The 22,496-nt window shown below is 50.3% G+C and overlaps 6 protein-coding genes across 6 annotated transcripts; 1 reads left to right on the forward strand and 5 right to left on the reverse strand.

Annotated features, from left to right (window-relative positions):
- Positions 1–907: 907 nt before the first annotated feature.
- BDW47DRAFT_104652 (uncharacterized protein) lies at positions 908–1,623 on the forward strand. The gene is made up of 3 exons (XM_024812377.1): positions 908–1,117; positions 1,232–1,296; positions 1,412–1,623. The coding sequence occupies exons 1-3, from the start codon at positions 975–977 to the stop codon at positions 1,471–1,473; spliced, it is 270 nt and encodes an 89-aa protein (XP_024672676.1). The 5' UTR covers positions 908–974; the 3' UTR covers positions 1,474–1,623.
- A 243-nt stretch (positions 1,624–1,866) lies between these two features.
- BDW47DRAFT_131263 (uncharacterized protein) lies at positions 1,867–3,635 on the reverse strand (the record flags this gene model as incomplete). Its single annotated transcript, XM_024817278.1, has 2 exons — positions 2,050–3,635; positions 1,867–1,928 (listed from the first exon to the last, which is right to left on the reverse strand). Exons 1-2 carry the CDS (start codon positions 3,425–3,427, stop codon positions 1,867–1,869), a joined length of 1,440 nt encoding a protein of 479 aa, XP_024672677.1. The 5' UTR covers positions 3,428–3,635.
- A 209-nt stretch (positions 3,636–3,844) lies between these two features.
- Positions 3,845–5,307, reverse strand: BDW47DRAFT_125196 (histidine phosphatase family protein; the record flags this gene model as incomplete). Its single annotated transcript, XM_024816350.1, has 2 exons — positions 3,845–5,195; positions 5,261–5,307. 2 exons carry the CDS (start codon positions 5,305–5,307, stop codon positions 3,845–3,847), a joined length of 1,398 nt encoding a protein of 465 aa, XP_024672678.1.
- A 997-nt stretch (positions 5,308–6,304) lies between these two features.
- Positions 6,305–8,129, reverse strand: BDW47DRAFT_21986 (uncharacterized protein). The gene has a single exon (XM_024818480.1). It carries the CDS (start codon positions 7,908–7,910, stop codon positions 6,468–6,470), a length of 1,443 nt encoding a protein of 480 aa, XP_024672679.1. The 5' UTR covers positions 7,911–8,129; the 3' UTR covers positions 6,305–6,467.
- Positions 8,130–13,725: 5,596 nt separating this feature from the next.
- Positions 13,726–15,850, reverse strand: BDW47DRAFT_104658 (SMP-30/gluconolactonase/LRE family protein). Its single transcript, XM_024812378.1, has 7 exons — positions 15,624–15,850; positions 15,378–15,538; positions 15,141–15,296; positions 14,315–14,943; positions 14,157–14,269; positions 13,848–13,899; positions 13,726–13,748 (listed from the first exon to the last, which is right to left on the reverse strand). The coding sequence occupies exons 1-4, from the start codon at positions 15,654–15,656 to the stop codon at positions 14,352–14,354; spliced, it is 942 nt and encodes a 313-aa protein (XP_024672680.1). The 5' UTR covers positions 15,657–15,850; the 3' UTR covers positions 13,726–13,748; positions 13,848–13,899; positions 14,157–14,269; positions 14,315–14,351.
- Positions 15,851–21,238: 5,388 nt separating this feature from the next.
- BDW47DRAFT_117134 (EVE domain-containing protein) lies at positions 21,239–22,304 on the reverse strand (the record flags this gene model as incomplete). Its single annotated transcript, XM_024815037.1, has 4 exons — positions 21,239–21,534; positions 21,590–21,712; positions 21,825–22,070; positions 22,151–22,304. The coding sequence occupies 4 exons, from the start codon at positions 22,302–22,304 to the stop codon at positions 21,239–21,241; spliced, it is 819 nt and encodes a 272-aa protein (XP_024672681.1).
- Between the last annotated feature and the right edge of the window lie 192 nt (positions 22,305–22,496).

Below are 22,496 nucleotides of genomic sequence, written 5' to 3' on the forward strand. Positions count from 1 at the left end.
GTGTTTCGTGGTCTACGCTACCCAGATCCTCCACCAGGTTCACATCGAGGATCCGTCTCTACGTGGATCGGTGTGGAAGAGGAGAGGAAAGAAAAGAGAGAAGAGGGGTAGAAGGTGGACAAAGAGTGTCTGACGTTTAGTTATCAAGGAGACGGACCCGGCTACCGCGGTCCTCCCTAGTTCTCCATCCGTCATGACCCTTGTCCCCATGGTTCTACCTCATGTTCTCTCTTCCCCTCTTCTCCGAAGCACCAACCACTTAAGAGATGGGTCTCTCGAGTGTGTCCTTCTGGGGGAGTATGGGCACAGCAAACTACGGACACAGAAGACATGGACAGGTCTCTCCAATGTATGATTTCGGCGCGTTTTTTTATGTCACCATACCATGATGTTCTTGTTTTTTTCTTCTTCTTTCTTTCGATGATGATTTTTTTTCTCTATCATGTATTAATCTTTTTCTTTCTTTCTTTTTTTGTACGGCGTTGAATTCCTGTCCACTTTGGAATCGTGGAATCCGTTTTGTACTTACTTCCCCACCAGGACCGCCGCCCCGTCGGACCAGCGTTCTCCTATGTCATAGGGAACGTCACGGGCCGACAGAGGGCGGCGGTACCTGGTGGTGGACTGGATGGGTGGGTGGGCAATGTCAATAGACAGATAAACGCACGCGTTGGATTTTCCCAAGTCAGACTCAACGTAGCGTAGACGTAGTCGTATTCACACCATCGGTTCTTTTGATATGATAATATGTTATGTTGTGCCTCAGGCAACAAGTAGACAAATAAATGCCTCAGGCAGAATAAGCAAACGGGTCCAATCGAATCAGTCGATCATCTTTTCCCGCCCTTGAACCATCATCATCTCATCCGCATCAGCCTATCGAATTGAACCCACAACAGCCAATAAAGACAGATTGAACACCATAAAGAAAGAGTGAAAGAAAAGAATAGGAGAGAAAGACTAAGGGGGAGAAAATGAAAGAAGAACAAAAACCCAAAGTCCACACCCCCGGCGTCCCGGTTCCGCCGTCTGCGCGCCGCACGCAGAGACCGCCTCTATCGGGGATGGGGGTGAGGGATATTCGTCAGACGAAGGAGTATAAGGTTGCTGCGAGGCGGTATGTTTCCTTTTGTTTACTTTTGTATAATGTCATATCCTTATACTGTGTATCATGCTATATGATGTGTTATGGTCCAATATAGATGGAAAAGGTGTGCTAACAAAGTACTAGGTGGCTTTCGACGATCGTGGCGTTGCCGGTTTTTATGTATACTTCTTGGGTGTTGTATGAGAGGAGTATGTTTTTTTTTTTTGTTTTTCTTGTCTTCTTTTCCCCTTCTATTGATCCATGGGTTTATGGATTTGTCTGTTTACTTTTGAGAGATAGAACGAATGCTGATACTATATCTAGCATACGGGGATAAACAGCAGAAACGGTTGAACGAGGGGAGTGGAAACGAGAGTGCAGAGTGATCGATTTGACTGATTGATTGGTTCTGTATCCCAGTGGCTTTGATTTCTTTTTGGTTTGTTGAATGGTCAGTTTGTACTATAGCTACTATATTTTATGGATGTATATGTATATGTGTATGACTACGGTAGAGGAGTTGTAGCATGTGATTCCTTTTTTTTTAGCTCTGCTTTACCTAGCGTGAAGAACTTTTCAATATCAAGCAACGTGCGTAGTAGGGTATGGCCCCGAGAACGCCTACCACCATCCACTGCGCTACTTACATTGCATACATACTACACAGTGAGTGCAGGGCAGCAAGTAAGTGCAGTAAAACGCCATCGATCCCAAGCCACAAAACAAATCAAATCAAAACACATCAAAGGATAATTCCCCAACCAAACCCATCCATCCGTTCATCCATTCATAATCCATAATCCATACCCATCACCCTCAATGAGTAGTAACCCCCACGACCCTAACCCCACAAACGCCCAAAATCAACGAACTCACACTTCGATTATCATCCACATGTCCCACAAACCCCACAAACCCACGCACAGTGTAGTTCCTGCCCCTCCACGGAACCACACGCCTACTCTCATGGATAACCACACATGAATCCGCAACCTGCTTGTCCGCCTCCGTGCCCTCGTCGTCAGATGGCACCCAGTCGTGCGGGATGAGGTCCGGGGTGGAGATCTCTTCGCCCTCGGTGGTGGTCGGGACGGCGTTCGCGTCGAAGAAGCGGCGGAGGTTGTTGAAGGTTTGCGGGGGGAGCGGGAAGGGCAGGTTGGCGCTTACTGGGCGTGGGTCGATGGAGCTGGTGGGACTGACTCGGCCGTTGGTGCTGGTTTCTGTGGCGATGGATTCGTTTTCCGGGTCGAATTCGACGTCGGGGTCGTTGGTTTGGCTGGGTGGGGAGGAGACGGGGGTGGAGGGGGAGGGGGTAGGGGAAGGTTCGTTCTCTTCATCTTCCTCCTCCTGCTCCTGCTGCTGGTGTTGGGAATTAGGGTTGGTGTTGGTGGTGGTGGGGAGGTTGAGGACATGGGCAGGGGCGATAGGCTGCACAGGTTCAAATCCCATGTACTCGCCTTCCTCACTGTCGAACATGCTCTCCTCGTCGTCGGCGAGGTTATTCTCGTCATCTGTAGGAACAGCAATGCTATCAGGATAGTTGAAGTCAGCGGCGGTGTGCTGGCTCAAGTCGCTGATCGTGTCGTCATCGTCATGGGCCCCGACGTTACCAGACGGCACGGCGAAATGGCTGGTGGTGTCGAGCGCAGGACGACGACCAATGGGAGTTTGGCTATCAACATCGCTAGACCCATCCCCCATCTCAGCAACAGCGGTAGAAGAAGTCTCCTCCTCCAACAAATTCTCATCCGGCTGTCCACCACTACTGAACTCTCCCACAGTAACCAGAAACTTATCACCCTGCTTGACACCGCGGATAAAGACGCTTCGAAACTCATACTCCATCCGGTAAGCACGCTTCGCGACCTTCCTCAGCGCCAGCGTCCGCAGCTTCATCTTGATCTTGTTCTCTGTCTTGCCGCACATGCGCCAGCCCAGCCCGAAGTATGTCTCCATGTATTGGTTGAAACGGAACGGGGCACGGGCTGCCTGCGATGGGAAGTCGAAGGCAAAGACGACGGCCCACTCGCGGCCGGGGGTGCGTGGGAGACTGGCGACGCGCTGGGCGAGTTCTTCGTGCTCTGGGTCCATGATGGCCGCGTCGGAGATGACGAAGCCGGCGATGCGGTAACTGTGTCTCTGGATGGTGCCGTTGAGGGTTTTGATGTTGGGCGCCCAGTAGAGCTCGACGTCGCGGTTCATTTTGCGCAGGATGGCGCGGTAGCGGGTGAAGAAGTGGATGCCTTTGGGGGAGATCAACACGATGGCCGGGGTGACATTTGGAGGTGAAGGGGGTGAGGTGTTTTCTTCAGAGATGGAGAATCTTTCGTCAGACGACATGGTGGTCTGGTTTGATGGGGGTGTTGGGGTGGATGTGTTCGTCGCCGAGGCACGCTGAGAGGCACGCCGAGAGATAAGGATCGATAAAGGTGATGAGGGAACGAGTATCGATGAAGGATGTGAGAAGCATGATAAGAAAAAGCGAGAGAAAGTAAAGGGTAAAGGAACTGATGAGCCATCGCCGAGACGATGGACATATCACTCTATTTACAGTGAATGTGTGCACTTTGAAAACACGCTAGGCTGAATGTGCAAGGTGAATGTCAGACCAGACAGCAAAGAAAGCAAGTGGATTTACACAATCCAGATAAAGATTGAGTCATGAAAGAACTGAAACCCGGAATGTATCTGCAAGGTCATGAAACAATGTCATGGAGAACCGAAAGGAAAACCCGGAATCCATCTGCCCGGCAAGCTCTAAACCCAACACTGATCCCAGTTTCCTCCCGACCTTGCAAAGCTCAGTCCCCGAACGAAATCATCACGAGTGCAGCGTCCCAAATCGTCCGTCTGGCAGCCATGCAGCGGCACCACGCGGTCGTTCATCAGCACCCGAACCAGCGGCTCTTTCTCCCCCTGACACTGCATCATCTCGACGTAAGCCCGAGCGGCAAAAGGCACCGTCCACGCGGCAGAGTATCCACCCGACTCGGCGGCCGTCTGCGACTTGGTTTGCGAGAGCGGCTCGGTACCGTTGTACAGGCCGAGGGCGAAGTAGATAGATATCATGCTGTTGTCGTGCGAGAAGTCCGCGTACAGCGTCGAGTTCAAGGGGAAGGTCGCCGGGTCGGCATTGAGCGTCTGGTTGGAGCTCGTGTGGTCGCGCACGGGGGATCGGGTCAGCCGCGCGATGAGCTCGTTGGTGAACCCGATGCCCTGGGCTGAGCCCAGCGGGTGTCCCGCACCGTGGCCATAGTACTTTGACAGCGACTGCATGTAGTCATACTGCTCCCACTCGTGGGGCGTGAACAGCCCGCAGAACGGCGACAACTGCGACCCATCGCCTGCCACCGTGTCGAACGAGCACATATCCATCAGACCGACCACGTCCTCGTCCTCGAGTCGCACCCCCGGGAGATCCGCCTCCAGACGGTCCCGGATATCGGGCGTGAACAGCGCCGTGAAGTTAGCCTCCACCTCATCGCCGTACTCGCTGTCCTCGAACTTCTTGCATATCGCGTGGTCGAGCGTATTGTTGAACGTCTCGCCCTCGGGGATCACCACATTAACGACGGCAGGCTTCTGCCCCGGCTCCGCGTGCGAATCTCGCTTTTTCGCCCCCTGGAACCCATTGATGAACTTCTCCCCTGACGCAATGACCCGGTCTGACCCCGACGCCCTCACAAACGGCACGAGTCGCCTTGCGAGCGCCGCATACCGGGCATAGAACTTCGCACCGGAAGCCACCATCTGGGCCTCCCCGAACGACGTCAGGTCATCCGCTCCCAGCGAGTAGTTGTAAGTCTTCAAGAAGGCGTATTTGCCCGTCAACGACGACGCATTGCGCTGCACATCCTTCACCAGCGCAGCGTACTTGGTACTCTTCGACTCCGTCGGATACCGCGCGCCGTGACGCGAGAGCACCTGCGCAAAGGTCACCCGACAACCATCCGGGATGTCCCTGTCTGGTGAGTCGTCCTTCTCCTCCTTCTCGAGCGAGAAAAAGGGCGAGTACTGGCCCCAGCTGTGCGAGACCTCCGGAAAGCACTGGTACCCGCCGTCGACCGTGTTGCAGTCAGAGGCAGGAAGGCCAGTGCCGCCCGAGACGCTGTGCGAAGATCTTTAGCCGATCTGTCCATGCTTTGGAGTTTTAGGTTCTTGGAGGGGACCCACCTGGCGAATAAAGCATGAAAAGCTAGAAGACCTGTAAAAACCGCCATGATGCAGACTATCGTGACTTCTTTCTTGCGATATCTGTAACTACAGGTCCCGGATCTTCCCAGGACCTGACGGTCCTTATATAGGCCCCTCATCTTGCACCATCCGCCCTGATTAATCCTGGTGAAGAACCACTTCGGAACCCCCGACACCACTTGATGATTATTGCGATACCGGAACCAGGATGGGGACCCAGGGGGGGGGCCGTGTGGGATAGTGTTAGGGGGTAGTGGGGGGGGTGAGTGGGATGGTACTCTGGTCCCATCATGGACGGTTGTCCAGGATGAAGAAAAGCCACGACAGGGTTGATGCGGTGAATGTCGTCCAGTTGGGATCCTGAGGCCGCCCACGGTGTGCTGTCATTGCGGCGTTTGGTCTGTTTGGTGTTGATTGTGCCGGGTCGTCCTGATTGGCTGCTGTGCTGACCACGTGGGACCTGGCTGCCTAAGGCTGTCTCAACTGATATCAATCCTTGGCGATACCAGGGAAGATGGAGGTATATGGGAGAGTTTTAAGCAGGTGTGCAGTACGTATCCCATGTCAAGAGGGGAAGAAGGGGTCGTCATTCGTCCATTCGTCAATTGGATTATCATACAGGGGAGCAGAAACTATCATCCACAATTAGGTCCAACGATCCGTTCGATAGTCGGTCAATTTCCGTGCAAGTCAAGTTAAGACAAAATGCCACCCAATGGGTACTCCAGAATAACGAACATGGGCATGAATGCCAGAGGTGTAGTGTGCAGAGAAGTTGTCACGCCATAATCTCTGGATCCACCACGCGGCCCATTCCTGCAGCACAACGGGAGAGATCACAAAAGAAAAAGAAAAAATAAATATATATATATATAAGGGGGAAAAAAACACGAGAAAATAAGGTCAAAAACACATGATAAAGCCACCGCTTGGTTATACCCAACGTCCTGCATGCTGATCGCAAATCGTAATCAAAGATATCCACCAATGCATCGATCCCTCGCCGCTGGCGGGATCATTATAGTCAATTTCTTCTAATTTCTTTCCTTTCTTTTTTTTTTCTTTTCTTCTTTTCTTTTCTATCTTCTTTCTCGTCTGCGGTCCCCCTTCATTATAAACAACCAACGCTCCAGGCGATGTGCGGTGGAACGAGCCGGCGTCGCTGCGTATCACGGATAGGAAAGGATTAGACCCGCGCCCACTCTCCCGGAAACTGTGGTAGAGACCGGGGCGGTTGCTCGTGGGACAGGATCCCGCGTCCCCCCGGCGCCGCCGGCGACGTGGTATAGGAGGGCGATGCGGTAGACCAGCTTCCGGTCGGCCTCGTCGACGATGTTACTGGGGGTGCCAGGGCAGGACCCCGGAAGGACGCACGGGTCCCAGATGCGGGCTCGGTCGCATGTGGCCATGCGGTCTGCGGATCCCGTTCGGACGGGTGGTCGAACGGCGCGCGAAACCGCTGCGGCGACGCTGGTCGCGTGGGGAGCTGCTGGCCCGCTGGGATCAGTCGATGAACGTGCTCCCGATAGAAGTCTCGTTCCGCGCGGTAGTAGTCCCGGTCCTGCGTCAGGGCTCGGATCTCATCCTGCTGGGCCGAGAGCTTCTGCTCCATCTGCATCTCATTCCGTTTTCGGTTTCGGAACCGCCGCGATGCGTCGCTGTTCGCCTTCCGCTTCTCCGCCTGGCTGGACGATCCCGATTTCAGGTCCAGGAAACATTCGATCTTGGGCGGCCCGGAAGGTTCGGCGTGCGGGGGTGGCCCCACGGCCAGCGGCTCGTCGCCCGGCCGTGGACCGGCCAATACCGGGGGCAGTCGGCTGACCGACTCCATCGGCGCGTACGGCACCGAGGTCGCCAGGCCCGACGGCAGGTGGGGCAGAGGGGGACCGGCCAGGGCGGGCGACGCGCGTCCGAAGTGGCTGAAAGTGGAAACAGGCGTCGTCGGGCTCGTTTCCTGCGAGGTCGGGTTGGGAGTCAGGTTGGCACTCGTCCGGCGACTGTGGAACGTGGGCGTGGATTGCACGGAGACGGGCATGGCCCCCGGAGGGCCCGGCATCGAGGTGGACGGAACCACCGCCGGGTCCATGACCATCGGGGAGCCTGGAGCCCCCATATACCCCGGTCGAGATTCTTGAGCCAAGGGTGACTGTGGCGCACTAGTCTTCCTGGGATACGGACCCGCGGCGCTGACGAAGCGAGCCGAAGGCGACGCGGGGTGGATTATCTGATGAGATCCTGGGGATAAGGACAACCGTTTTGCGGGTGGTAGCGCGGGTGACGGCAGGCAAACGGAGGGGGATGAGGGCAGTCGTCGATGGTGCGACGAACCGGCCGGCGCCATCGGATCCCCGCGCGTTTCAGGGCTAGTCGCCGGCCCAGCCTTGGACGGAGGGTTCAAGATGGAGTCGACCCCGATGGAACAAAGCCTCTCCGTCTTCAGAGGCGGCTCCACGGGCGCCGAGGGGTGCCAGGAGAGCGTACGAGGGCGCAGCGGGTCACGACCGTCTGAGGAAGAGTCTTCATCCACGACGTACGGACGTTTCCGGTCGAGAGAACCGCGGTTCTCCACAGCCGGGCCATCGTCCGCAGAGGCAGAATCCGGGCCAGAGATGGGGGGGATCTGCGCCATGTGCTCCGGATCTCTTTCGATGGACTGACGCAGAAGGCTAGGGCATGGCGGGGGACGGCCCCCTCTCTCTTGGTGGGCTAGAGACTGGTGGACAGGAGCCTGAGAGAGGGAGCCAGTCGATTGGGCCCGATGAAAGCCAGGCAGCGAATGATATGAATGGGGGGGATGCACCGGGTGCGGATATGGAGTGGGAGGAGTCAAAACACTAATCCCTAAGGTAGCCACGATGGATGAGGAGAATTCCCGAGGATTCAATCCAAACTGACACCCGCCCAGCGGATGAGAAAATTAGGTCGTCCGGAAGGAAGGACGAAGATGAAGATTTTCCCGTCAGGAAGTTATGGAAGAGCCAATCGAGGAGGTAAGCCCGTCTAGCTAAATTATGCTGTGATGGAGAGGAAGAGAGGTATAGAGGAAGATCAGGAGGAGAGGGATAGAGATGATAAAAGGTATGACAGAGGAAGGAATTCGTGGAGATGAAGAAGTACGTGAGAAGAAAGGAGAAGATCGAGTCGAGATGGAGAGACGGAGAGTCGAGGGTGAAATAGAAATAAGTAGAATACACGAAATGAAAAACTCCAGAATAATATCCAGACAATAAAGACAAATGATTTATTCTTGAAAATAAAATAAGGAAGAAGAGAATAATAAATAGAATAAATAGAATAAATGAAAAGGACTAAAACCACAATAATAAATCAGAATATTATTATACTGAGAATTCCCATGATGACTGCTGATAATGCGGTGGATTCGTTTCCCAGCAGACAGGCAGAAGGACGATCATGGATCCAACGTTTGATTATTATTATATTTTATTTTGATGATTATCTCCCATTTACTATTTACTGTTTATTATTTATTATCCAGATCCAGCGGTGTGAACCAAAAAAGCGAAAACCAGCGAGCCATAAAAGTGGAGCTGGTGATGATGAACGAACCGCAGATGTGGGAAAGGGAACTGGGTCGGGCAAAAGCACGATGGATTTAATCCAGTAGATTATCTTGTTCCAGAGAAAATCCATAATGGACATTGATCAGGGGAGATGAGTAAGACCAATCAATGATCATGTCCCAGAGAATTAGTTATTATCATAGTTGTTCAACAGATGTCGGTCTGCCAACCTGCAGGTGAATGAATGTGATGGACGAATATCCCGCCTGATCCATACCATACCATACATGACCTAACCTGACCTTACCATACAAATTACTCCATGCTCGTACTGGTTTACACACAGCATTTGGTTTTGACCATCGCCATACCGTCCTGTCGATTCCCTTGACTATGATGTATGTCTGCCTGTCGGTATAGACATACATACAGATAGATGCAGAAGAGCACAGTCACTCAGAAAAGTGAATGTTTACAACGGAAATAATATTACCAAGGTGATCATAACAAGTCTAATCGGTGTCAGTCCAAAGTACCGCGATGGGCCCCGGGGAACCCGGACAGGTACCCAGAACCGGGCTGGGGCTGGGCTGGAATTGGGCAGTGACATAGTACAGCCTACAGAGCGTCTCCATAGTCCGTACTCTGTGGAGAGCACGTCGGGCATAGAAAATACTGAAAGAAGAATAAAAATCAGGGGAAAAAAAATGAAGAATGGAAACAGATCAGGGGATTAGACCCATTGGTGTGCCCTTCCCCCTACTCGAGGAAATCACCCATCCCAAACCCCAATAATAATAGACCTCATTATTAGGAGACTGGAATGATAGTCAAAAGTCAAAGACCGGTCAGCGATGGAATGGAAGGAACCGGCGGGTTCCACCTTTAGTCTATCCACTAACGAACAACTAAGGAACTAAAGGGAACTAACAGAGGGACTGACTGGGGTTTGGGGGCGAAATGCGAGTGAGAGGGAACAATTAGTCGACCCCGTCACCATGGTCGTGGTGGCAGAGGAGGATCGGTGGAGAGTCTGAACTCATCCTCTTTCTCTAGATGTGAGACTGTCTTTCGGTCTTTTGGGTAGGATTGAGGTGTTTGAAGTCTGTCAAGAATCAGCATGATGGGCACGGTTTCCCCCTCCTTGGTCACACTATAAGCTACACGCATGAAATTTTTATAGTCAAAGTCTATCGATTCGACGCAACATGTGCCGCGTGTCAAAAATGTTCCTATTTTTTTTCTTCGATCTGACGTGAAGAGAATTCCTACTTTTATTATTAATATTATTTCCTTCCATTCTCATGGAACTTTCTTCAACTACCGAGTTGTGTCGATCCAGCTTCGCTCCAACTGGTCCACTGGTCCGTCAGCTACGGTCTGTCAACTACGGTCCGTCTCTTTCTTTCCCTCTAAAATCATTAAATGTATCCCCTAACACGTAGATCGGGGTCTCCTGTCAAGTGTCAATCTCACCGTGGGAGGCTTAGAGGCTAGAGCATCCGTCATCGTTCAGCTCCAATGTCTGTCTCCAAGCCAAGGTCTCCAATTTACGTTGATCTATAATCCAGGATTAGGGCTAGAGGATCACGATGATGACATGATCAGTCTGCCAGAAAATTGAAAATAATCAGAATATAATATCCAATTATAGGTAATACGTAGTACTAATTGCCCGATATAGCATCTCACCATCTTATTCCTTCCACCGGTGATGGAATGACTAGTGTTCCAAGCCAAACAATAGTTGGATCCGAGGCAGAATCAGATCCAAGTAGTATATCCAGTAGTACCCACACAAGTCAACCAGCTTCAACCAACATTCCGCCATGAGCCCACCTCGTACCTTCTATCTAGTGCCTACTGTCTATCTCCCTAGTAAGTATCCGTACTAACGATACTCCAAACCCCGAAGGATCGGGCGCCATCGATCCACCCCCATCCGCGGAAAAGTGCTGCTGGAAATGAGGCACTTTTTTTTCTTTCTCCATCGTGGACGCCATGACTGGCCCGGAAGGCCCATGTCTTGCATGCATGCGGGCGCGGCATATCATCTTCCCTCTTATTGTTATTTAAGTATGATTGAAAAATTTTTTTTTTTTGGTTCTTCCTTTCGTTTCTTTTTCTCGTTCTACCCCCTTCCCCGAGTGGTGGCGCTGGCATTGGCGTGACGAGTTGATGACTCCATCGGGCTGGATGGGGTGCTTTCAATGGGCAGAATGTGCTGATCGCTGTTGTGTTTTTCTTTCTTTCTATCTAATATTTTGATTTATCCTTGTCGCACTATGTGGTTAATAAATGATATGTAGTATTAATACTGTGCCGTCGTGGCGTGGGCCATTCTGCAGTCAAGCACTGCTTCCATTGGCTGGATACCTGGATTCTCCCTGGGAGGGACTGTTTTCAATTCGTTGTCTTTTCGTTTTGTTTCTTTTTCTTTTCTTTTCTTTTCTTCTTTCTCTTTCATTTGTGATTCTTAGTTTGAATTTTCTATTTTCTGGCCAATTGACGTTTGTTTTGTTTTCGAGGCTGAAATGAAAGTGCCGTGGCATGTGCCGAGTGAGACCACGCGAGTCCTTCAATCTAGACGTGCTTGACGATGCACCTCGGGGGTTATATTGTTACTTCAGACGTTGTTAGATCAGTGAGTCATTTTCTCACTTTGATTATCTTACGCAGCATAAGAAAAATAAATCAAGAGTACGGAGTACTACACAGAGAGAATAATGGTCAGTCAACCCAGCTACGTCATTGGGCCGCAGCTCCCTATCAACTTCTCTATACAACACGGGAGTCGGTCTATCCCGACAGCTCTGAGATTCCTCATTTGCGATAGACAAACCGACAGCAAGGGAAATTGACGTCGACTTCCAAGGATCGGTCAATCAGAATAATAATAATCTTCTAGCGGCCCGTAGCATAGCCCGAACCGAGCGATGGTGCGGCATTATTATTGTCTGCATAATCCTTATTATTTCTGTCCTACGAGGCGGACTAGACATACTACCTGAGTGTGATGTGATGGGAAGTTGAAGACCTTGTCTTTTTTTTTTACTTTTGATTTATTGCTTTTTTCGAGGCATATAAAAACCTATGAAAAGATAGAAATGGATATGAAAAGGGGAAAAGACAGCAGTTGCTTTTTCTTCCTCTTATTTGATTAATATTACACCTTTTTGATTAATATTCGTTAGGTTTTTTCTTTCTTCCCCCTCATTATTAGACGATAGATAGCTTCGAATACAGAAGTACTTTTTGACTTCATAGAAGAAAATGGAAGTCACCGGTTTAGACTGAGACAGTTGTTCATTCTCTTTCTGCAAACCCAGCCAGCAGATTACTTGCAGCCGGCTGGGCTTGGGATCTGGCGATCGAAAAAACCCCATTGGTTGGGGGACGTGGATATTCGTCAATTTATTCCCGTTGGAGTACCGACAGCGGGTACGGAGTAAGTAAATTGGTACTTTAGATACCTAGGCTCTTCTCTACCTGCCTGCTTTACAGATAGTCCGAAGTTTGCGGATCTAACTAGAGGCTATATTCTTCTTCCACACTGGATAGACCTCAATGGCATACAACAGGAGCAAATTATACATTCAATGAGAATACACCGCATAATAAACACACAAAACAAAATAAACAAGATCATACAATAGGAAAGTACTAACCAAGCACCCCACTCCACACCCAGCTTAGTTCAAACCTCTATTTACTCCGGGAAGTGGAGCCTTCTGTATCGTTCTTCAGTCCCCTCTTCCTCCTCCTCTTTTCCCCTCGTCCTCTCATCCTTCAATCTATCTCATCCAACGTATCAACCGCCCTGGTCTAGACTTCCTTAATAACTACCGGAATCCATCTCCGTGATGCGCGTCCCCCCCCCGATCCTTCGCCTATATTCTGTCTGAGAGTGAGGCGGGAGATAGGGGGAAGAGGGGTCCCCAAAGTACGGACCTCCTAGATAGGTATAGTGAGGTAGGGGGGGTGGGGAAGAGTTCGTGAGGTGGTAGGTAGGTAAGAAGCGAGGCGAGACACAGAGAGAGACTGACAGAGAGAGAAACAGACAGAGACTGTATGTGCGTGTGGCTGCAGGATCCATGCATGGTTAGTTTAGCATTGGGGGGGCCCCAGAAGTGCGGTTCGTGGGTTCATTGGTGCGTGGGGCGGAATTTGATCCTCTTTTCTTTTCTTTTTTGTTCTTGATACGTGATGCTAATTTTGAGGTTTAATCATGTCACTTTGGATTATCTTCTACCTATCTATTTATCTACATCAGCCCATCTTTAGTCATTGGAAGGATTAGTACTAACTATGGTTTCTTTTCTCTTTCTTTTCTTTTGGTATGGCATTCTGGTGCCGCTGCAACCGCATGACAGGAAGATGGAAGATAGAAGGAGACGATCCCGTGGGATTCAATACTACCTAGTTAGTAGTATCAGGTAGATGCAGTTATCATCAATGATTCAGAAATGGCTCGGTGTGCCTCAGACCTGTCATGCTGTCATCTATCATCTGTCATGCTTGAGTACGAGGTAAGTATCTTATCACTTGCGTATCTTACAGTGTATCTTACATCATACACATACAATGATACCACGGAGTATAAAAAGTAAACAAAAGATAAATATATAGAAATATATTAATCCCCACTGTAATTTAGAACTAGCTCACTGCTGAGAGACGAAAATACTATAATAACTTCACAAGAAAAAGAAAAGAAAAAGCCATCCACGAGTCTCTGAGTCTGGAGTCTGGAGTCTGGAGTCTGCATCAACCTGCATAACTGGAACCACCGGTGTGTGTTGGCACTGCCAGCACCGCCTAATAGGAACGGAACCCCGGCTGAGATACAGTTGTACCTCTGCAGTGCCTTACTCCAGCCCCCTCCCCCGATGCGGCCATCCCGCGGTTCAAATTCCTATTCCTCACTGTACCTTACTACCTAGGTATGTACGAAGTAGGTGCATGCACCTTTTGCACGCTTACTTAGGTACTTACTCGTCTTGGTGATTTGGAATTGATTTTATCATTGTTCTTTTTTTTAGTGAGATGCGGATGTGCGGAGTACTGCTTCTCTCTATGCGAGCCAGGTGTAGGGTAGGTACTAATGTTTGTACTTGTGTCACTGTTGGCAATTTTGTAGCATATGTTTATGTATATGTATATGTACATGTAGGTAGGTCTTAGACTGCACAACTACCTGGTCAGGTGTTGGTTTATACACATATGAGTTCTCGACTCGCCGTCTCATCCCACTTGTGACACAACATGTGCGTAGATAGCGACGGACTACCACCTAGTACCTAGCTTGCTGATCCGGTCGTTTCCATTCGCCTGGGGGCACCTTTTGGTAGGTAAAAAAAGTAGGGTGTCGCTTGTTTTGTTGTGAAATATAAATCGTTGTTTTCATCTACGCTGGAGAAGGAGGGGTGAATTTACCCCTCCTATCTACACTCATATAACCTTTGTAAGTTTCTTCATATAACTACGACAACAACTAACATTTCCACAGTCTTCATCAACCTATATACTAGGTAAGATCGGTCAGATCACTTTTGCAGGCGAAACGCATTCTTGGCCTGTCCCCGAACCCCCACGTCAACCCGATACAGTCGCCCCCCGTACCGAACAGAGTTCGGCAGCGCCGCATCATCAGTCTCGTCCTTGGCCGTCGTGATGAACAGCTCGGTGCCCACAAAGGCCGCACAGGTGATGTTCCGGGTGGGCAGCAACACCTCACCAATGACCTGCCCCTCGGGCGAGATACGGATGACCTTACCGCCTCCGTAGATCGCACTCCAGATGCAGCCTTCCACGTCAATCGCGAACCCATCGGGCACCTTGGGCTCGTCCTGGAGGTCGAAGTACACGCGCCGGTTGCTGATGATCCCCGAGGGGGCGTCAAAGTCAAACGCGTAGATCTTGCCCCTCGGTGAGTCCGTCAGGTACATCGTGTCGTCCGCAGCATTCCACCCAATCCCGTTGGGAATCGTCACTTGCTCGACCATCCGGTGCAGCGTCAGATCGGGGTCTAGACGGAACAGAACGCCTTCGTTGATGGGCTCTTGCACTTTGTTGTCGTTCATTGCCCCCGCCCAGAACCGTCCTTGGCTGTCGACCGCTCCGTCGTTGAAACGCATCCTATTTTGTTTAAAAATAATTATTATATTATCACTAATTTTTTTTTTTTTTTTTCCCTTTTCGTTTGGGTTTGATTTGTTGTTTCTTTTTTCGTTCTTTTCTTTTTCTTTTTATGATTACTCTTTTAGGACACTGATGCTCTAGTGCACTTTTTCGATGGGGACAAGAGACACGTGGGGGACGGGGAATGAGCCTACCGGTGCGCCTTTGCCGCGTCCTTTTGTTCATCCCAGACTTTGGCGAGATATGACAGCTCGCCTGTGGTGCGGTTGAGGAGTGCATAGCCGTGTTTCGCAGCTACGACGGCCTGGCCCTCGTAAGAGTCGGTGGGATCCGCGATATTGGCTGTCACTCTACATCAATGGGGGTTAGTTTCACGATTGAGGGACTACCTGGCAGGGATGCATCCGGTTGGGGACGGGACATCTACGCACCCGATCGACGTCGACGTGTCGAGGATTCGAAGTGAGCTGGGCCCCTGAGCCAGGTCCAGCGAATACAGCTTCTCCTCCCAGATGTCAACGAAGCGGAGCTCATTGCGGGCTTCGTCATAGAACGGACCCTCCAGTAAGGTTCCTGCTACATCGACATACGGCTGAGAGGTCAAGGCATGGTGAGGGACGATTCTTTTTCTCTCGTGTTTCTTGTGGGGGGTGGTGCTTTTGACCGTTCGGCCATACCTCGGAGACCGTCCATTTGCTGATCGCAGCCATCCTGCACAGCCAACTCTAATCTGGGATTTCCGACGTCGAATCAATACCAGTTGCGCTCGGAGCTAGATCGGATGGACGATCCGTCAAAGAAGGCCAGAGGGATTTCGATTGGTGGATGGGGGGCAGGAAGAACGATGATCTGAAGCGATCCGGGATAGAACAAAGATGGATGAAAGTGAGTGACTGAGTTTGGGGCGGGTTATGCTGATGACTTGATGGGGAGAATCAATAGCGCGACTACGAGCGGGTGTTGTTTTAGGCGCCAAGGTCATTTTCCCCCCCACTTCTTACTTCATCTTTCCTCCTATCGTCTCATATCACTACCTTTGCTACCGACTTACCTACTACCTATACAGTATACTACTATAGAACACCATTTTCCTTCGAGATCGACTCCGATGTAGGACCATGATATAGTCCTTTGGGTCGACAACTCAAATCCTGACGATTGATCGTCGAATACTGATGCGGATTTCGGGAAATCAGTGGATCATCTCTGGTAAGACGGTAAACCTCACCGCCTGTATGGATTTCTCGACTAAAGTACTCACTAGTAGCTCGTTTACTCTATCCCTACTAGACTGGAATGGACCAGAAAGTCTGGACCGGAGAGAGCTCGTCCAGCTGGAGCTCTAGTTTCGGGGTCCCTGACACTGACTCAGAGTCAAGTCCCTAACGGTCCAATCGCCCAAACTATCGGCCTAATTATTGAAAAACGCAACGATGCAGGTCTCCACTGATTTGGAGCTATCACCTGTCATGTGAATAAGCACTCCAAAAGACCAGTTGATGGAATTGAAGGACCGGTTTCATGTAAGAGATCCGAAAGGGGGTTAAGCTTGATTTGTCATTTCATCTATTTATTTTTATTATCGGAGAGAAAGGAAGAGATGGGAGGGGGGAGACTTGTCAAAAAACCGTTGACCGCACTATTGGCCTTTTTGGCACATCCAGAGCTAGGTACTTTCCTCGGAATGATAGCGCCGACAAAATTTCCCACCTAAAGGCTGGGGGACGGCAAACTTCCCGTGTGGCACCTCATTTGTCCCAGACAAGGACCCTGGTGGAGCAAGGATGGAGGATGGGGCGGACAGAGAACAAATAGGAATTCACCCTGGCTGGAGTTTTCTGTCTGGAGCCAGTGGAGGACAAGAAGTGGGTAAAAGGGAGCTCTCGAAGTCGAAGCAAGCTGCGTGACAGAACCGGGGGGAATCCAATCCACGGGCCTCTAGAATCCGAGTCCCTTGGGTATGGACACGGCTGACGGCTCATTCCGTCCCAGGGTCCCAGGGTCCCAGGCGCCCGGATATTATCTTACTATACTTCCGTCCCCCGTACAGGCGGGGGGAGGTGCTACCGCTGCCGCCACTGTATGTGATATGTGATATGTGACATGCTCTTGCCGGGGGATCGAGCCCTTCGGACGCACAGCCGTTGACCTGACAGGTATTTATTGATTATACTCCTTTGCCTGCATTGATCACCCGTTCTCCGAGGTCTGTGTGTCCCAGTCAGTACGACATACAGGGGGCAGTAAGTTTAACCAACGAGGCACCCAGCGTACGACGACGACGGACGATGACAGACAGACTGGCTGGCTGACGCGGAGAGGGAGGCCCACTCTCTCCCTCCACTTTGGATTCCGTGGAATTCAACCATCGTTCAAGAGCTGGGGGACCGTCATGATCATCCGAGGGCGTTCGATAATAATCGCTCATCGTGAGTTAACTAGCGGTAGTGATCAAGAAAAATCACTTACCGCCCGGCGGCTCTAGAATGCCAGCGAAGCACGGCGGATTCTCCCACGCCCCGATTTACATCATCGTGAGCCGACCGGCGGCTCCAAGGGAGGCTGTATCCGGGGTGATCGCCAAGATAGTGCTAATCTTCGACCGAAGCAGGACGAACGACGGAATCAATAACCATTAATTACACTACGTGCGGACACGGAGCACATTTGGGTACAACAGGTCAACCGTATTGCCTCATCCTGGGACAGATTGACAGCCGGTAGGGAAAGTCGGTCGACCAGCCTCCCCGGCCACACTCTACAAGACCAGCCAGAAAAGAAAAGAGGGGGCGAGCAGTATGCTTGCTGACTGAAAAGGTAATCACAGCGCCCGGCCAACTCAGCCCCAGCAGTGGTCGAAGCGGGAGAGGGGGGTGCGGTAAAAGAAAACAAACCCAGTTTAGCTCAAACGTCTCTGCATCGCTGGCCATTGGGCCATGGGGAGCCGAGAAGGAGCGCCAGGTGGATGGAGTTCCTGCGGAAAACAGTGCTAGGCTGTCGCCATCCATGTCCCGGGGGTAGACCCGTCGCCCATCAGCCCACAAGGAGGAAATGCGGTGTAAGCCTGGCGTAGTTGCCAGTTGGGCAGCGTTGGTTGTGCTGTGGCCGTGGTTATTTTTTATTTTCTCCCTCCCCTGACTTTGACCAGCTCACCGCTGTGAAGTGGGCAGTTATGATCTGCTAGACTATCTTCTATCCTGCGGCTGTTTTATCATGTCCAGTAGACCGAGTGTCTGGCGAGAAATCATATTGTTGATACCCATACCATTGTATTCCATTCTGCAGTCTACTCCATACAGGATATTATATCTCCTGACAGAAACAGGGGAGCACATACAGATAGGCAGCCTCACATGATCAATTCTTCATGCATCTGCACGACAGAGCGGCCAGCGAGTGACAGGGTTAGGCGGTTAGCCTGGGTCTGTTCAATTTGTTTGGTGGGTTAGTTGGGCGGCATGCATGTCTCTATCTGGGGGGCCGTCTGGTTTGGTATGGGTATTGATACTTGTTTGTTCGTATGGTATGGTATGGTATGTATTACAGATACATGTTCTACTAGATGTCCAGAAGTCGAGCTTGATTCTCAATAATAGAGACCGCCCTGATGGAGTAACTAAAACAATATGCAAGCCATGATAATAACATTGACAAGAACACAACAATACACCAGTACATACCCTCCAAAATAACTGAAACAAACGAATAATCAAGCAAAAAGTAAAATAAACCAAACCAACACCCCCCTATTGCCCCTATTGGCCCATCCCACCCAGCCAACCTGCAGCGAACGTCGCATTTTCATTTTCACTTCCAATCCACAATTAGGTCCTAGAGGACACAGAAAACGCAGACATGCAGCTAGATATCTGGTAGGTTTGGGGAAGGGGGGTAGACAATAAATAAGCCAGTCAATTAATTGATTGGCCTTGACCCCACCAATGTGATTTGTTGGACGCCTGTGTTTTATTGTGGATTATTGTGATTGGGTGGTGAGGTGCAGCTAGAGCTGGACAGTTCATCATTCTTTCACCCGACGTATGCCAGCCATGTCTTTGCACACCCCACATCACTATCACTGCCACCTTGATGTTCTTGCATGGGGCTATGTTGTGTACCTACCTACCTACCTACCTATCTTACCTGGGTAATTGGTACGTTGTGAGTAATAGGTAGGAGGTTCAGGTGGATAGTGGAGCGTAGTATAGTGTAGGATTAGGCTCGAGCTTAGGCTTAGGCGTGGGATTGGGCTTGGTGTGGTGTGGTGGTTTGTTGTCGTGCGTCTGGGTTACTGGATGTGGGTGCTTGCAGGAGAGAGGTGCAGTAGGTTGGGTTGGTAGATTTACTTCCTATGTAGGTGTTTTTGATGAAATGAATATGTGTGTGTGTCTGGATTGGGTTGGATGGGGGGATTTAGTGGTATATCTAGCTGGATTTGTTTCTGACTACATATCATATACCATATGCTACCTTTATGCCTGGGTGGGTAGGGGAATGGTAGGAAGCTATACTGACAGCCTGGTAGGTGGGTATATAGTTAGTGCCAGGTGGTAGAGTTAAGATTGCTACCCAGCTACCAGGTAGGAAGTTTGCTTACTGTATGACGATTGGGCATGATATCATGCAGTGTATACCACCTGCCCATATACCTACCTTACCTACACTTTTTGTATAGTCTCCCATTTGATCTCGTTGATCGAACGAATAAGTCAGATCTGTCTGAGACATTCTATCTATAATATATCTATGTATCTGCCTAAGATGCATGCATGCATGTGTATCTGCCGCACGACTTGAAGATGTATGTAGTGATGCACCTACAGATGGATACCCATCTACCTGTCTACCTACAGTATATATCTATATAAAAATCCTCACGCAAGGCCGCAACTCCCTTACTGCTGACTGACCTGTTCCCTAGGTAGGGCTGTTATTAGTACATGCTGTACCCCCGCATTGCACTGCATTCATCAGGTGCTGCCCATCTACCCTGCCCTACCTTATACTAGGCTAGGTAGGTAAGGTAGATACATCGCTTTACTATTATGATGCATAGGGTCAGCTACATCGGATACTGGGCGGTCTCAGGATGCATTGGTTACATATACATATATACATGCAGACAGACATGCAGACATACATATATGCACTCATATGCATCTATGCCTATAACGTACATACATGCACCGTGGAACAGGTGTTCGATCGATTAGTTGTGTCTGGTGTGGTATATATTGGATATGTATGTGTGCAAATATGTATGCATACCTATCTGTCTACTGCATTCACCTGGTAAGACTGAGCGAGTCGGTTGTGATAGAGTAGATGGATATGTAAGAGTTGGGTGTCTGGCTGTGGGCAATACATTGGCGCCACCTGAATATAGCTTTATACTTTGTTCATGACTCATTGTTGAGATGACTGCAGTCTGGTATGTACTTACTCATACCTCTACTGACTTACAGGCTCACTGCAGGATCTGGCAGAATAGCCTGGCTAGTTGGCTGTAGAAGTGTCTATCTCTGCATACCTAGGTACCTTAGTATGGCAGCAAGGAGTTATTCATTTCAAAGTCGATTTAGCTGACTAGATAAAAAAAAGAAAGCAAGAAGGAAAGGGAATGGAATATAAGTGAGCATGGTAATCGGTAAGGTGTTAGTTATTGAGTAGACCAGCTAATACATGGCAATATGTCTGTATCTATTACTCTACTCATCATCTCCTTTGCATGTATTTCGAGTCTAGTACTTACTACAGTTAGATTGGATGAGGGATGTTAGTATATACTACTACCTTATCACAAGAGATGAGACTATATATAGTTAGAGGTCTACGGTTTATAAGGTTGACTATGGCTTATGATGGTGCTACACAATGTAGTTTGATAGTATTATTCAAGCTACCAAGACAAGAAATACAGCTACTATGCGGTATACACTGATGAGTTCAATTACTACACGTGGTCAAGACTACAAATAGATATAGATAGGATGACAACTAATACATATACGATTCTACAACGTAATCAATAGGGCATAGTCAATCAATGTCTACAGCTCACTATCATCGTGCTGGTGCTGGTGCTGGTACTCTGCCGTGCTTTCCATCAATCAGTGGCAAACAGCATGCAAGGGGGAAGGGGAAAAAAAGTGAGAGATCAGGAAGGACCGAAAAAAAAAAAAAAATAAGCCCGTTGATTGTACATAAGATGAAATGAGTAGTAAAAAAATGATACTCGCATTCGTTGCGAAAACCAGATCGCTCCATCAACACCGAATAAATTCCCTCTAGGTTACTCACTGGATTCCTCCGCGCTGCCTGCGCCGTCGGTGGACCCGGAAGCTTCCTCGACCAGTTTGTGGATGAAGTTCCATTCCTTGGCTGACACGGGGGACACGCTCAATCGGGATTGCTTCAGCACCTGGAGGTTCTCCAGCGGCCCACCTGGGGCGGAGTGACCTTTGAGGTCAGTCAGGGAGATCAGGTTGTCGAACTTGCGGCGGAACTCGACGTGGACCACGGACCATTTGGGCTCGTCGCGGTTCGATTTCTCGTCGTAGTACGGATGCTTGGGGTCAAAGGCAGATTCTATCTTCGTCAGCCCTGTTTTTCGAACTGAGAGGATAAAGGAATCTTGACTCACCGTCCGGCGAGTGCTCCTGCACAATCTCCATCACACCCACAATCCCGGGGGTTCGACAGTTGGAGTGGTAAAAGAAGGCCAGGTCGCCCTTCTTCATTTCACGGATGTGGTTTCGTGCTGTACCTGTCAGCTTGCGTTTGGACATGTCGACCCTAGATCTGCCTACCGACGGGGTTCCGCACACCTGACCAAAGTTAGTCTTTGCAATCGATCATATGGGAGGGAGTAAACGTACCATCCCACGGCTCCGGCTTGGTGCGGGCCTGCAGATCATCGATGGAAAATTTGACATCGACGCCCTTCTCCATGCGAGACTCGGGCTCGGCCTTCAAGAGCCAGTATGAGCAGCTGGGCTCGTCGGCCTTGGCGTCCGCAGACTCCGACTTGGACAGGCGCGCCACATCGGCCCCGTTCACGCTTTTCCTCGGTCGTCCTACCGGTCGCTTCCCATCGCGGGGGGTGTTGGGCTTGGAGGGAGTGTCTATCCGATTAGTATCGACGCGCACCATCGGACCCCGGATCTTCACCGATTCGGGGCGAGAGGAAAAAGACCAAACGCACCGGGAGCATTGGGATCCTTGCGGGGACGACCGCGACCTCTCTTGGGGCCGGGGGTCGGCTGGGGCCCTTGGCCCTCGGGGTACTTCCGTGGGCGGCCTCTCTTGCGCTTTTCACCGGAGACGGGGGTGGCAGTCTGGACGGGCGATGACGACATTAGTGGGAGTTGAATGATAAGACTATCTTATCGAGCGAAGTAGTCCCGCAGTGAACGAAGGGGAGAGACAGGAAGACAGAAGGGAAGGTGGTGGAAGTGTGAGAGAAGATAGGAGCTGAATGGGGATGAGGATGGCCAGCAGAAGACGCGACGATCACGGGAAGCCTGATATATGATGGCCCTGACATGACG

This window comes from Aspergillus candidus (genome assembly GCF_002847045.1).
Source record: "Aspergillus candidus strain CBS 102.13 unplaced genomic scaffold BDW47scaffold_18, whole genome shotgun sequence".
Taxonomy (NCBI): Eukaryota; Fungi; Ascomycota; class Eurotiomycetes; order Eurotiales; family Aspergillaceae; genus Aspergillus; species Aspergillus candidus.